The sequence below is a fragment of the Vicugna pacos genome, chromosome 6 (genome assembly GCF_048564905.1).
Source record: "Vicugna pacos chromosome 6, VicPac4, whole genome shotgun sequence".
Lineage (NCBI taxonomy): Eukaryota > Metazoa > Chordata > Mammalia > Artiodactyla > Camelidae > Vicugna > Vicugna pacos.
Window position 1 is genome coordinate 85,542,943 of NC_132992.1, and position 13,195 is coordinate 85,556,137.

Below are 13,195 nucleotides of genomic sequence, written 5' to 3' on the forward strand. Positions count from 1 at the left end.
GCTGCTGTCCGAGCCTGGACATCTATTTGGGGCCCACAGAGCCAGCCCCATGCCCTGGTAAAGCTTCTTTCTCCATTCTTCCTTCCCTCCTTCCTCCCACCAATGAGCATCTGACCCAAGTCCAACCCAGAGTGAGGCAACACAGGGGTCAGGAGCCCCACTGACTCAGTCCACCCTCCAGGAGCCAGGGGCCCATAGGGAAGATCAGATATGGTCACTGAGAGCAGAAAAGGGGTCATGACGGGGAGGTGGAGGAGATGACACCATGTCGGCCTAACACAAGGACGGTCCAAGTGGGAGAAGGTACATCCGCAGGAGGCTAACAGCCAGGGCTGAGCCCGGGGGAGGCTTGAGCTCCATCAGCAGAGCCAAGGACAGGCCCAGACGGCCATGGCGGCAGCCAGAACCATGGGCCGTGGGTGCCTGGCTCACCCTGCCCACCTCCACCCCCACCAAGGGCCCCACCGCTCCCCCAGTCAGCTCCTTCCACCGACAAAGCACAGCAACTCCACAAACCCGAGGGATCACCAGCCCCAACTGGTGTCCTGCGGGGTGGCAATCATGTCCACTCCATGGGGGGAGGAGTAAGAGCAGGTGGGGAGGGCAGAGCGCCAGACTCCTCGGGGAGGGGGAAGGTGAGCGCTGCAGGCCGTCCACCCGAACAATGGCCAGGGCATGGTCTGTACTCACCTGCACGACTTCTATCCCTCGCTTCCTGTGGAGAAAAACAAAGAAAACACTGGTTACTCCAGAGGGCAGGAAGCATCCTTCCAGAACCTTCACTACAGCCAGCTAAAGGCAGGATGGTGAGGAGACCGGACCTGGCCTCAGTTTCAAGGGAGAGGTTTAGGAACCCCCAGCCAGTCCTCAATGCCCGCTTCGGGCTGAAAGAGCGGGCTGGCTGCCCAGAGGAACCTGGCTGGAGTCTGCTCATCTTCCTCATGGCCAGCGGTCTCCCATTCCAATCCCGGGGCATGGCCCTCGTGGGCGCAGCTCCAGCTTGGACCACGCCAACAAAACAGCCAGGGCTCACGGTCTCAGGGAGGGGACACACAAAGCCTGGGGGAAACCTCTCAGCGATGGTGAGCAGGCACGTCACCCCACATAACACAGCGGAGGTGACACCTACCAGTTCTCACATCTGTCCTTTAGCTCCTTCAACTAGCATTCCCCCAGCACCTCCTGACCACCAGGCAGTAAGCAGAACTCTTAAGGAGGCCACTATGTGAGACAGCAAGACACAGCAAAGAGGTGACCAGGTCACACTGTGGGACATGCCTCGCCACCCTCCCCTCTACCCCTAACACCTCACAGGACCCCAGGCCCCGAGGAGCCCAATCTGAAAGCCACAGTGGTCGATGCTTTCAGCGTCCTCGCCATCAATCAGCTTCTCTGCAGTTCTGGAAGGAATGGCAGCCAATATCCATCAGCTTCCCTGACCTCATGAGGGGACGGGCTGAACACCACAGCTGAGCCCTGAGCCACCAGAGCCCACAGCAGGGGGACAGAGTGCGTTGCCAGGAACCAGCTCATAACCCACATCATTCATCTCTGAGCCCCGTGGACACCTCAGAGCCCCTGCCTCATTCCCAGACCATCCTGGCCCCAGGGGAGCACTGGTGGCAATAACCTGCCACAGTCACTTGACGTGACTGCAACCAGCCAGGTTAGGTCCAACGTGTCTCCTCACCCTGCCCAACCTCTGCCCCAGCTCTGGGATGGAGATCTTCAACAGCTGAGGGGGAAATCTCACATGACAGACAGACAGACAGAAGGAGATAGCCTGAGGCGTGTGTATACGTGACCCACACCAGGTGGAGAGGGCTTCTGCCAGGCGCCAGGCCCCGCCTGGTTTTTCCCTCCAAGTTAATTCTCTCGGCATCCAGATTATCCCTGTGTGTGGCTCTCACGTCCTTAGGAAGCCAGCTGCGGTCACTTCTAATCTGTCCACATCAGACACCAGCCCAGGAAGCTCCCACTCTCCTTCCCCCTGTCTGTCCTAAAACAAAAATAGGACTCTAACGCTGAAGACAGATGGAACCCGTAAAATAAGAGAAACAAAAGAAAGTGATCTTGAGGACAGACTGAAAACCTCAAGTGGGGCTGAGCTCCCAGGACCCAGCGCAGTTTCTCTGCCGCCTGGAGCTCTAAGTACAGGATTGATTACGTCTCTGGCAGAAAAGAGAGGGCTCGGCGCCCCTTTCCATGCACATCAGCCCACATGTACACCAGATACTCGTGTGGTAAGAGGAGCTAAGGCCCCGTGAGTGCTCACAGCACCTTCTGCAGTGATCACCCACTGCTCTGACCAGCAAGCTGAGGTCCAGCAGCCTTAGGAGCACGGGCGCTGGCTCTGGAGCCGGGCTGGCCACACGGTCCCAGCACAGCTGGCTCAGGAGGCACCGAGAAGGGCAAGCCTGGTCTCCGTGCTCCAGGGCCTTGGTGCAGCGGGGAGCCTGGGGAGGCAGGTGGAAAACCACATTTCCTGTCGTGTTGGGATCCCACGCACGGCACTGCCACCCATCAGGAAAATAAGGTGTCAGCCTGCCAGGGCTCCCTTCTGCATCTGGAACTTTGGCAGAACAAAGGTACCAACAGCCTTCATTTCCCAAGCAGCAGGCTCCTGAAATCCGGCCCTAGTCAGAAACTTCAGAAATTGAGTCATGATACCAAAGGGGAAGCGAGAGAAGGGGACGAACGAGGGAGGGAGACAGGAGTGGGAGAAGGGAAGAGAAACCAGAGAACTCGGCGAGTGATTAAACTGCTCCTCCTGAAAACCCGAACTCCAGGATCCTACCCCACAGACACACGACTGGGCAAAGCATCTCAGGCTGTGGACGATCACTGCCACACTCACTGCCTGTGACAGCAGGAGCCCGGCAGCACCTGAACCCCCCAAGAGGGGCCACTAACGAACCACGTGTGGTCAAAGGAATACTATGCAGCAGTTAGGAAGAACGAGGAAGGGCTCCAGGCGCCCATGAGGCATTCGTTAATCTCCGTGTGTGCAAGGTGCAAACCCCGTGGGCTGTACACAGTTATTTGGGTCAAAAAAAAAAAAAAACCAGGAAAAAGAGCGAGCTTGCAGAGCGAATCTGAAAGTACGACCAGAAAATAGCTGTGGCCTGGCCTCTGGTCAAGGGAAAGGAGAGTGCGGCCGGGAGGTGGGGTGAGGAGACTTCTTTCTCGCCCTCACGCACCTCTTGAATTTTGTGCCATGTGCCTCTAACATGCCCCAAAACTAAGAAAATACATTTTTAAATTAATAGTTGCCGGCATTCACAGAGTCTGGCCTAAGGTAGACGCCTCATCAAGGCATAGGCCAGTCGACCAACTGATGAAGTGAAACAGAGGAACTCGGGGTCTATCTAGAAAAGTTTCCCAGTTCCGCTCAAAGAGGAGCTGAAATGACACCCATTCCGGCAACACTGGACTGTCACCCATCGGAGCGTCCAGTTAGGATTCTCGGCCCATTTAAATCCTCAGGTACCTGGGAAACAGATCAGGAGGGAACACACTGCGGTGTTAACTGTGGCTGCAGCAGTAAAGTGATGTGTGGTTCCTTCTATTTTCTTGAGGTTTCTAGCTTTTCTACAATAAGCACAGATATTACTTCCAAACTTACAGAAACAGTTAACAATAAAAGTTAAATAATTAAAGAATTTTACTTAAAACCTGCACCTCAAGAAAATACAGGCTCCAAAATTGTTGCTTTCTTAATAAATCTTGGATTAATGAGTTTTGGACAGAGGTCGACCTCACAACTCATAGTATAAACTTGCTTTTCCAAAAGCTGGCTATCTGATGAAGAGGGGATCCACTTCGCCAACGGAACTACCCCTCCCCACCCGCCACCTTCCCCAGACACCCAAGGGGAGCATACTGCGGGAATTTAAATTTTTCAGGGGAAAAGAGAGAGCAATCAAAGAAGGCTTCAGGGAGGAGGCCGCATTTGCTATTTGAACAAAAACTGAAGGGAAACTACAGACAGACACTGGGGAGAAGTTCAAGAGGAATAACATGAGTGTCCTGCTTTCCAAAAGACGTCTGGGGGTGTGGGAGCATAAGCCCCACCAAAAGGGCAGGTGGGGGCAATGAGACATGGACAGAAGCTGGGCATGCCCCGGGGGCTCAGAGTGTTCCAGCCTGGCCTTTACCCTGTGGATCATGGGTCGCAAATGCCAGGAGGGATGACAGAGAATCATCCCTGGAGCTCATCAAAAGTACTAATTCAAGGCTGGGCCCCGAAGACTCTGGTTCAGGAGGTGACGGGCAGGGCCTGGGAGGGATTCGACACTCATCGAGCTCCCAGGAGGAGGTGTCCTCAGGTGTGGAACAGCTGCTCATCCACAAGGAGCAACCCCTGTTGACTGAGAAGCAGCAGGACCATATGTGTCCAGGGAGAGGCACGGCTTGTTCGTTCAGGAGCAGCCGCTCCAGGTCTCGGGGACAGGAGTAAAGGTCACAAAAGAAGCAGAACTGGCTGTGATGCTCCCTGTCTGGGCGCAGCAGGCCGAGGCCCCACCCCAGCACCAGGAGAGGACAGGAGGGTGCATCACAGGAATATGGTAACTATTTTTTTTATGGCGGTGGTGCCAGGAGGTTAGAAGCCCAGGACTGAGCTGAGCAGACCATTCAGGAACCGTCTGGAGGCAGGCACAAGTAGAGGAGGCGGGGGGCGTCCCCAAGAGGAGAACATGGAACCAGACTCAAAGGGACCCGTCAAGTGAGGAGAATCCTGGAACCCACTCAGCAGGGCCGCTGCGCCCACGCGGGGGGCTGCGGGCCTGTTAATTCTGCTCGCCCTGCCCACCTGCCTCCCGGGACTGCCTCTCTTCCACGCCACGCGATTCTGATGGACAAACAAACAACTGGGGGGCTGCAGCCCCTCCAGGAGTGGGTACGTGGCCTGGCACCTCACTTAGTTGTGGGATGGGCGTGAGACCCAAGCCAGGCCAGCCCTGGTCCTTTCCAGGACAGGTCCTGGGGGACTGTCAGCAGCACAAAGTGGACATCATGGCCTCTGTGTAGCCAGACTCTCCAGAAGGAGGCCACAGCAGGAGAAATGGCCAGCATGCTCATGCCAGAGGTCAAGGCCCCAGTCCAGCCGGCCTAGAGCATGCCCTCTCTGGACGTTCAGTTTCTGAGTTTCTGTCACTGGCCGTTGTCCTGCCTAACTACAGCAGGTGCTGAGTGACAGGGGCACTCACTTCCTGCAAATGACAAAAGTTACCCTGAATGACCCGGTGTTAAGAAGGGACAAGAAAATAGTCCAGCAAAGAGGCCAAAAGAAAGAGGAGCAGGAAAGAGTGAGGTCTCGGAAGACTGGGAGGCAGGACCACCAGGAGGCACCAGCCCAAACCACTGGGAGGCCACATAAGGCCTGAGGCCCAGCCACTGGATGTGGCATCAGGAACGTTAACGCGGGACACCTTGGGACAACCGGCAGGCCTGCCTCACAGCAGAGCGGGGCCAGCAAAAACCAGCAGCAGGCACAGGACGTGTTGCTGAGCTCCCCGGGTCTCAGCTTCCACATCCATTAAATGGGTCTGAATTTTGCAGCCTAATGGGATCTCCCAGGGCAGGTATGAGACACAAGGGCTGCAGGCAAGTGAAGCACAGGACATGGTGAATCAGCAGGAGAGAGAGGATGATGGTACCTCTGGCCAACAAGGAGAGAAAGTCCCGTGAGAGCTGGGCGAATTCCAGGCATCCAAGAGAGCAGCGCAGCAAAGAAGAGTGATGTTTGCCAAAACGGGGGCCCTGGGGTTCATCAAGAACTGCTTTCCCACAAAATGCAAAGCCACAGCCACATGCCTCCCTCCCAGGCACAGCGGAGGGATGGCCACAGCGGGGGGGGAGGGGGCAAGCTGCTGCAGAAAGGGCCTGCCAGGCAAGCCAGTGGCACAGGGAGGCCGGCCAGGCTCCCTCGGAGCAATTTCAAGTAGAGGGGATGACCCGGAAACCCGGCGCCCCCCACCAACGGGCAGAGAGAGAAAGAAGCTGCACCTGCACCAGAGCTAAAAACCACTCAGGGCCGGGAAGTGTGTGATTATGTAAGCGGGAAGCCAGGCCCGTTCGCTCGCATCCCAGTCATTTGTAGCACAGCGTGGTAATTACCAGATATCAGGAGCCCAGAATAACAGGCCCTTTAGCACCACGAGGCCTGCAGGCAAACCCCACCCTACTCTGCTGCCTCTCCCTGGCCTGCAGAAGGAAGGGCCCCCGCCATGTCTCCCGAGGACTCAGGGTTCCCTAAACAGGCAGCTGGGCCTCCCCTCTCACCCGGGTGTGCAGAGGGACACGCTGTCCCTACCACCCCAAATGCCAGGCCAGCATCTCCACCTAACCCAAGCTCGAGGTCAGCTCCTCAGGAGGCCTCCTTGGCTCCCACCCTCCTCAGCACCCTGCACCCCAGAACAGAGCACAGATATGGAAGTTGCCTGGCTCCACACTGCTGACCCCTATGAGGCTAAGAGCTAGTAAAGTGGACATTAATGGTGGCCATCAATGTGGCACTTTTCCTACTGGGCACTCCCCTGGACACACACACACTCCAGTTAGGCACAGCCATTAGCTTTGGCCAAGGAAATGCGCACAGAAATGACCCATGTCTATTCCAAGCAGAAGCATTCAGCTGCCAGTGGCCCAGCCTCCAGCCAGTCCTCCTGGTCCTCAGCAGCTGTGGAAGCACAGACAGCCCCCAAAGCCAGCCCAGACCCACTCCTGGAAAGAAACCTGGCTGGGATATAAATAAAGCCAGGCTGGGAACCAGAAAAAAAACATTAAGAGGACCTTCAGCTTAGCAGTGGTTCTCAGTTGGGGTACTTTTGCCCCCAGGGGACATTTCGAAGTACTTGAAGACATTTTTGATTGTCACAACTAGGGGGAGTGCTTCTAGCATCCAGAAGACAGAGATCCTACAATGCTTCTAAAACAAAGAATCATCTGTCCACAGTGCCAAGAATATGAGAAATGCCAGGATGCAGAGGACCAGTGCTGAGCTACCACAGGAGGACACCAGCCCTGGAGAGTAACCCAGGTCCAGAGTGGACCCTGAATGAGCTATAAATAAACCTCTTGTTGCGAACCTCTCAGGGATGCTTGTTATCACAGCTTAGCCAGGCCTATCCTGACTGATAAACAGTCCTTGAGAAAACAAGGCTGTGCCCTCTGCCTACACCCCAAATTCTTAGCACAACACCTAGCACACGGCATTTGGAGATGCAGCCTACAAGGCGTCAGGGGCCGGCGAAGTAGCACCAGTCCCTCACTTCATCAAACTCTCCCAAGAGAAACCCTGTGCTAGAACAACATCCAGGCCTGACCTACCTCTGTGCCTTTGCAGAGCTGTTCCCTCTGCTGGAATGCCCCTCCTCCCTTGGCAAACTCCTGCTCATTCATCCAGAGCAGCTCAAACATCATACTCACCAAGAGGCTGCTCTCTACCCCTTTCCTGGGCGGAAATGATTAGCCACAGAGCCATCGGACACCTAAGACAGCTCTGTGCTCAGTTTTGGGCCACGAGCCCCTGAGGGCTGAGAGTATGTTCTCTATTTCTGTGCCCCCTGCCCACCACAGACCCCCTCACCGGGTAGGTGCTCCCCGAGCACTTCCTGAATAAGTGCACCAGCCTCCTGGGGCCAGGGCTCCATCCCTGAGCATCCCTGCCTGTCTGCTTCCTCAGCAGCCTGGTCCCCTTGCTGATGGTTTCGTAATTTGGATATTCCTCCTCTTAACAATGCCAGAAACCGAAATGGCCCAATACAAAGGCAACATACGAAGAAAATTTTAAAGCCAGTACAAACATTTGAATCATTTAGACAGCTCCAAGAAAGAACTAAATAAACTGGAAGCTGCCATATGTCCTTTTTTGAGTGGTAGGGGCAGCTAATAAAACCCTTCCCCTAATTGGACAGTCACCAACTCCGGTAACTAAAGACCTTCCCCCATACTAGGTGGCCTGCCTGGAGGAGGCAGGCAAGCCAGAGGGTCCCCGCCATGCAGACGCAGTGGCATGAGTCAGCGTGTTCCTTCAGACCTAGAACAAGCCCACAGGGTCCCTGGAAGTGGCTGTTCCTCATGAACCCAGGATGTGGGTGAGAAGCCGAGCTAGTGACTCACCTTCCCGGCCCCTCCAGGAAGAAAGCAGAACCACCAGGGCTGAAAGGCCTTCGCTACCTCTACCAAGGCACTTTAAAACCCCACCCCTCAGCTTTCAGGTTGGGGAGGGGGGACTACCCAAAAATGTGTTCTGCTGTATCCAAAGTGTCACCATTTCACACTGGAAATCACCTCGACTTTTCATCTGAAAACAAATGTTGGAATTCCCTTAATGCCACTTGACAAGCCTCCACTTTTCAATATAAAAATTCTCCACTTGAAATTCTCTTTAGGTCTTTTACTACCCCCTTGCAGGTGCTATGATTTTTCCTTCTCATAATTAGGGATGCACCCTAAATTGCAGGGGGGAGAGTGTTACTAGAAGCAGAAGACCCACAGGGGCATCAGGAAGGGCTGGTTCCAGCACCCCACACACACAAACACAACCCCGCAGAGCTGTCAGCCAGCCTGCCTCAGGGCTAATGACTCAGTCAGTTCTCTTCACAGCAGTTTCTTATTCCCAAGAATACAAAGTCATTTTAATATCAGCCCAAGGAGCAAGGTAAATTATAGCACGAAGGGAGACAGGAATCCCTGTGCCAACACTTCCCCACTGCGGGAGACAGAAGCCCGCCCAAGCAGGTCTGCGTTGTTTTTAGCACCTATTCTCAAGGTACCATAAGCACTTAAAATAACTGCACAAGTGTGTGTCCCGGGCCTGCTGCTGGGATGTTGACACTCTTTTAAAGGTTGCATTCCAGGGAAGATTAAACATCTCCATCCACCCAGATCCTGCTGCTAGCACTCCCTTACAACTGAAAGCTCCCTCCTGGCCCGAGGGCTGGAATCCAAGACCAAGAGAAGGGTTCTCTGAGTGCAGTGGTTGAGGGCGGGGTCTCTGCCCCACTGCTGTGCTGAGCTTCCGACCACAGGAGCGCAGAGTCCCCATCTGAATGCCATCAAATGTTGGCTGGGCTTCTCCATCCAGCTCTGGGCTGGCTGGGGAACAGAGGAATGGACCCCCCAAGCCCCAAGCCCTGCCTAGGGATGCTGGCAGCCACGGGGCCCCTGAATACAGCAAACAACCAGGGGATAGCAGTGAGCACAGGAAGGTTACTGAAGACTGCTGCTTGAGCTGAGCCCTGGGGGTGGCCAAGAAGAAGGCTGCCAGGGCGTGCAGCGGAGAAGGCCTGCCAAGCAGCAGCTGCAGCTGGGGCAACGCCAGGACCTCTGGGCACTGAGGTTCCCTGGGTCCCTCTGCCGCAAGCACCACGGCTGCTGTCACATCAAAGGAAAGGTGAGGTTAGACTCACCCCCAATCTCTGAAAACTTAAGCCACAAAGCACCTTATTCGAGTATTTCCCCAACCCCCAATCACTTGCTGGATGCAGAGTGGGAACATAGGTCCAGGGAGCCAAGTAACAGCCTTATCCACGGCTCTGTGATTAAGGGAAGGGAGGCAGAGCCTGGCTCTGACCTTGACCCAGTCCCTCGCCTGTCAGGTCCTAGAAAGGCCGTGTGGATGAACACTGTATTCCTTTCCTACTGCTGTTGTAACATCACCACAAAGTGGGCTGAAACGACACAAATGTATCTTCCTTCCAGCTCCAGAGCTCAGGCGTCCAAAATGGGTCGGCAGGGCTACAATCCCTCCTCTGGGAAGACGCCGTGCCTTTGCTGTTTCCAGTTTGAGAGGCTGCCTGCATTCCTTGGCTGGTGACCACATCACTCTGACCTCTGCTTCTGCTGCCACATCCCCCTGTGACCCTCCTGTCTCCCTCTTATAAGGACCCTTGTGATTACACTGGCCCCTCCCAGAAAATCCAGGATAGGCTCCCATCTCAAGATCCTTAAACTTAGTCACCCTGCAAAGTCCCTTCACTGTGTAAGGTACAATATGCACAGGTTCTGAGGACACCCGGGGGGAGGGGGAACATCATTCTGTTCATTCCCACACCAAGGCTCTTGCAGCTCTGCCATTCCAGGGCTCTCAGACACTCCCCTGAAGTGTCCACATGTGGGCTGGTGACAGATCAAAATTTATCCACAGGTTCATCGGGGACCTCAACAATCACCGAGGAAGGAGGAGGCTGGAGCTCAGCCCCCAAGGTGCCCCCAGGATTCCCAAGGGGTGCTAGGTATAACCAAAACCAACACAGGGGTCCCTGATGGGAAGAGACACACAGGGCCTGCATGGTAGAGACCTAAGACCCCAGGCCCAGAAGTCTTGGCTGTAAATTATGGGGAGGGATGATATTCCTGACCCCTCGGTCCATCTCACCGCCTATGAGATGCCCAGACTACCCAGGCCTTCCCAGTCCACTCCAAGGCCCCTTGGCCCTACTGAAGCCCACAGCCCTCAGACCCTGCCAAGTTGCCCAGAGCAGCAACAGACATTCCCCAGAGGCATTTGGAGCCTGAGCCAGCACCTAAGCACACCAAGCTGTCATGTACAGGCCCAGGGGTGCCCCCTTCAGATGCACTGAGCACCCAACTCTAGAAACAGGCAGTGGCTTCTTCTGGTGCCCCTGAGACCCTCACATTTCAGGGAAGATTCCAAAGGCCAGGACACAACCCAGACGAACGGCTGGCAACACCAGTAATTCCTGGGCCCCTCACTCCTCACTCAGGGAGAGAGGGGATGGGGAAGAGGTGGGGGTTGGAGGTGGGGGCAGGAGGGCCTATGAGATGTGCTGCAGCAGACATTCAGCATGAATTTCAAAGGCTGCATTAGGGGATGCGACTGTCTTATATTTTCAAGTGAGGACATTTAGAGAGGTTAAGAAACTCAACCAAACAGTATGCTAAGTGAAGAACGCCAGAGAGAGAAAGACAAATTCTGCTTGGTATCACTTCTAAGTGGAGTCTTCAAAAAAGTTAAGTTAAATTCATAAGAAACAGAGAGAATAGTGGTTGCCAGGGGCTGGGGGGCAGAAAGAAATGGGGAGAGACTGGTAAAAGGACAAACTTTCAGTTAGAAGAAGAAGGAGGGGGTGGAGGAGGAGGAGGAAGAGGGGGAGGGGAGGAGGAAGAGGAGGGGGAGGGGGAAGAACATGGTCTGAGGATCTAAGGTGTAACACGGTGACTACGGCTGACAGGACTGTGCTGTATCACTGAAATTTGCTGACAGTCGAACTCAACTGTTCTCACCAAGAAAAGAACAGGGGCTGAGGGGAGAGTAAATCTGGGGTAAGAGGTGTTAATTAGCTTGATTGTCAGACTCCTTTCACAATGTGCACATATATCAAATCATCACATTGTAAATAATTACAATTTTATTTGTCAGCTATACCTCAATAAAGATGGAAAAAATACATATGTATTAAGAAAGGAAGACAGGAAGAAAGGAAGAAATGAAATGAAACTTACCCAGACTCACAGCAAACAAGCCACAGCAGAACCACAATTGAAAGTCCAGACTATCTGTCAGCAAAGCCCATCCTCGTCCCATGACCTGTGAGGGTGAGGGTCCAGCCAGGTCTGGTGGGGGTGAGGCTTCTGGGATTTCTGGAGGAAGAATTGTTCTGGACAGACTTGCCTCTCCCCCCTCCACCTAGGCGCTGCCCCACGTTGGGGCTGAAATCCCTCCTCAGATCCTTGGCCCCCAGGAGGCTGGAGGAGGGTGCTGCTGCCCCTGGAAGACCTGCCGGGGAACAGACCAGAAGGCGCTTCCTGGGAAGCCGTGACTGGCCTCAGCTGTCCCGAGACCACTGTGGAGTGGGGACAGGACACGCCTGGGTCACCCCAGGCCCAGAAGCAAGGGGAGCTGACATGCCTATTTCTCCCCTCTCCACAGGGCTGACAGCTCCTTCTGTCACAATGTCACCTCAAATCCACACATTCCAAGCTGGAGGAACCCTTCCTACAAATCAAAGGGACAAGGAAGCAGATTTCTGCTCAACTGTAGAAGTGGTTGCCAGCTCCCAAAGGAAGGCTTCCGTGCAGGCGGTGACTGTCCCGTGGTGGGAGGGATTCAAGCAGAGGCTGGCTGCCCGAGTCATAGAGGGGAGACTGGTACGTGGAGGAGGTGATAGCGCTACCGTTTTAGGAGGCCCTCCCCATCTCTAAAGATTCCCGACTCCCCTGTGAGAAGCAGCAATCGGCCATCTGGGCCTCCCAAGGTGGAGAGAAGGAGCCTGGGGCCTCAGAGGGCCCCTCCTCCAGAAAGCTAAAGCCCCAGGGCCTGCTCCCAGCAAGCGGGCACATGCCCCCACCTCCTTCCTGCCGGCCTCCCACCCTGCCAGGCTCTGCAGCTGGGAGCCATGGCAACCGGCCCAAAACAGCTAGAGAAATCCCTCAGAGAGCCCCACGCAGGGTGTCACAGCAGCCGCCAACTCAAAGCCAAGAGCCGGGGCCCTGGGCAGAAGTGAGAAACACCAAAAAGAGGAACCTCGATTCCAGCCAGAGGGGAAGAACGCTCCAGTGCCGTCAAAGGGCAGTGTCCCCACCCCCAGAGAGACACAGGCCTCCAACCCAAAGGCCACCAGGATCACAGGCCACCATCCTGCTGTCCCTGCCCACCCCCAGGGGTCTGGCCTGTGACCCCCTACATCTAAGACATGCTTCATCCTCTCAACGACAGCACCCCCAGCCCTCCCAGGGCTTCCCATGCTCCCCCTGGCATTCAAGACCTGGGCGGCAGGTGCCCACCTCCCCTCCAGCCATCGGCACCCCATGTGCTCCCAGCACACCTGGCTCCGTGCCCCCCACCTGCCCACACTGTCAGCCCTCCACCTGGGACACCCCCACCCCATGCCCACCCCCCACAGCACTGGAGGCCTCTTCCTGGCACAGCCCAAGGGGAAGGCACCCGAGGAGCCTGATGTTAAGCCATCTTTACAGAGGGCCAGAAATTTCAAGAAAAAAGATGACATCCTTCCATTTCCTTCAGCTGGGGATCAGCATGAGTGAGGGGCTGGCTGGTAGGGGGCCCTTTCTGGAAGCGCAAGGGCTGGGAAAGGAGGACTCTGCTGGAAGCCACAAGAGGCAGCGGAAGAAATCCAGACTGCCCACCAGGAGGGCCAACACAAGGTACCTCCTCCTGAACTGGGTGCCTCCTGACCCAAGGACCATGCACACAGCCCACTCTGTC

The 13,195-nt window shown here is 55.4% G+C and overlaps 1 protein-coding gene across 1 annotated transcript in view; it reads right to left on the minus strand.

Moving 5' to 3' along the window:
* The window catches only part of ITPK1 (inositol-tetrakisphosphate 1-kinase), a 151,239-nt gene that overhangs the window by 117,773 nt on the left and 20,271 nt on the right, over positions 1-13,195 (minus strand). The window contains exon 3 of the mRNA XM_072963625.1: positions 691-715. Within this exon, the coding sequence (XP_072819726.1) occupies positions 691-715 (25 nt within the window). The remainder of the gene's footprint in view (positions 1-690; positions 716-13,195) is intronic.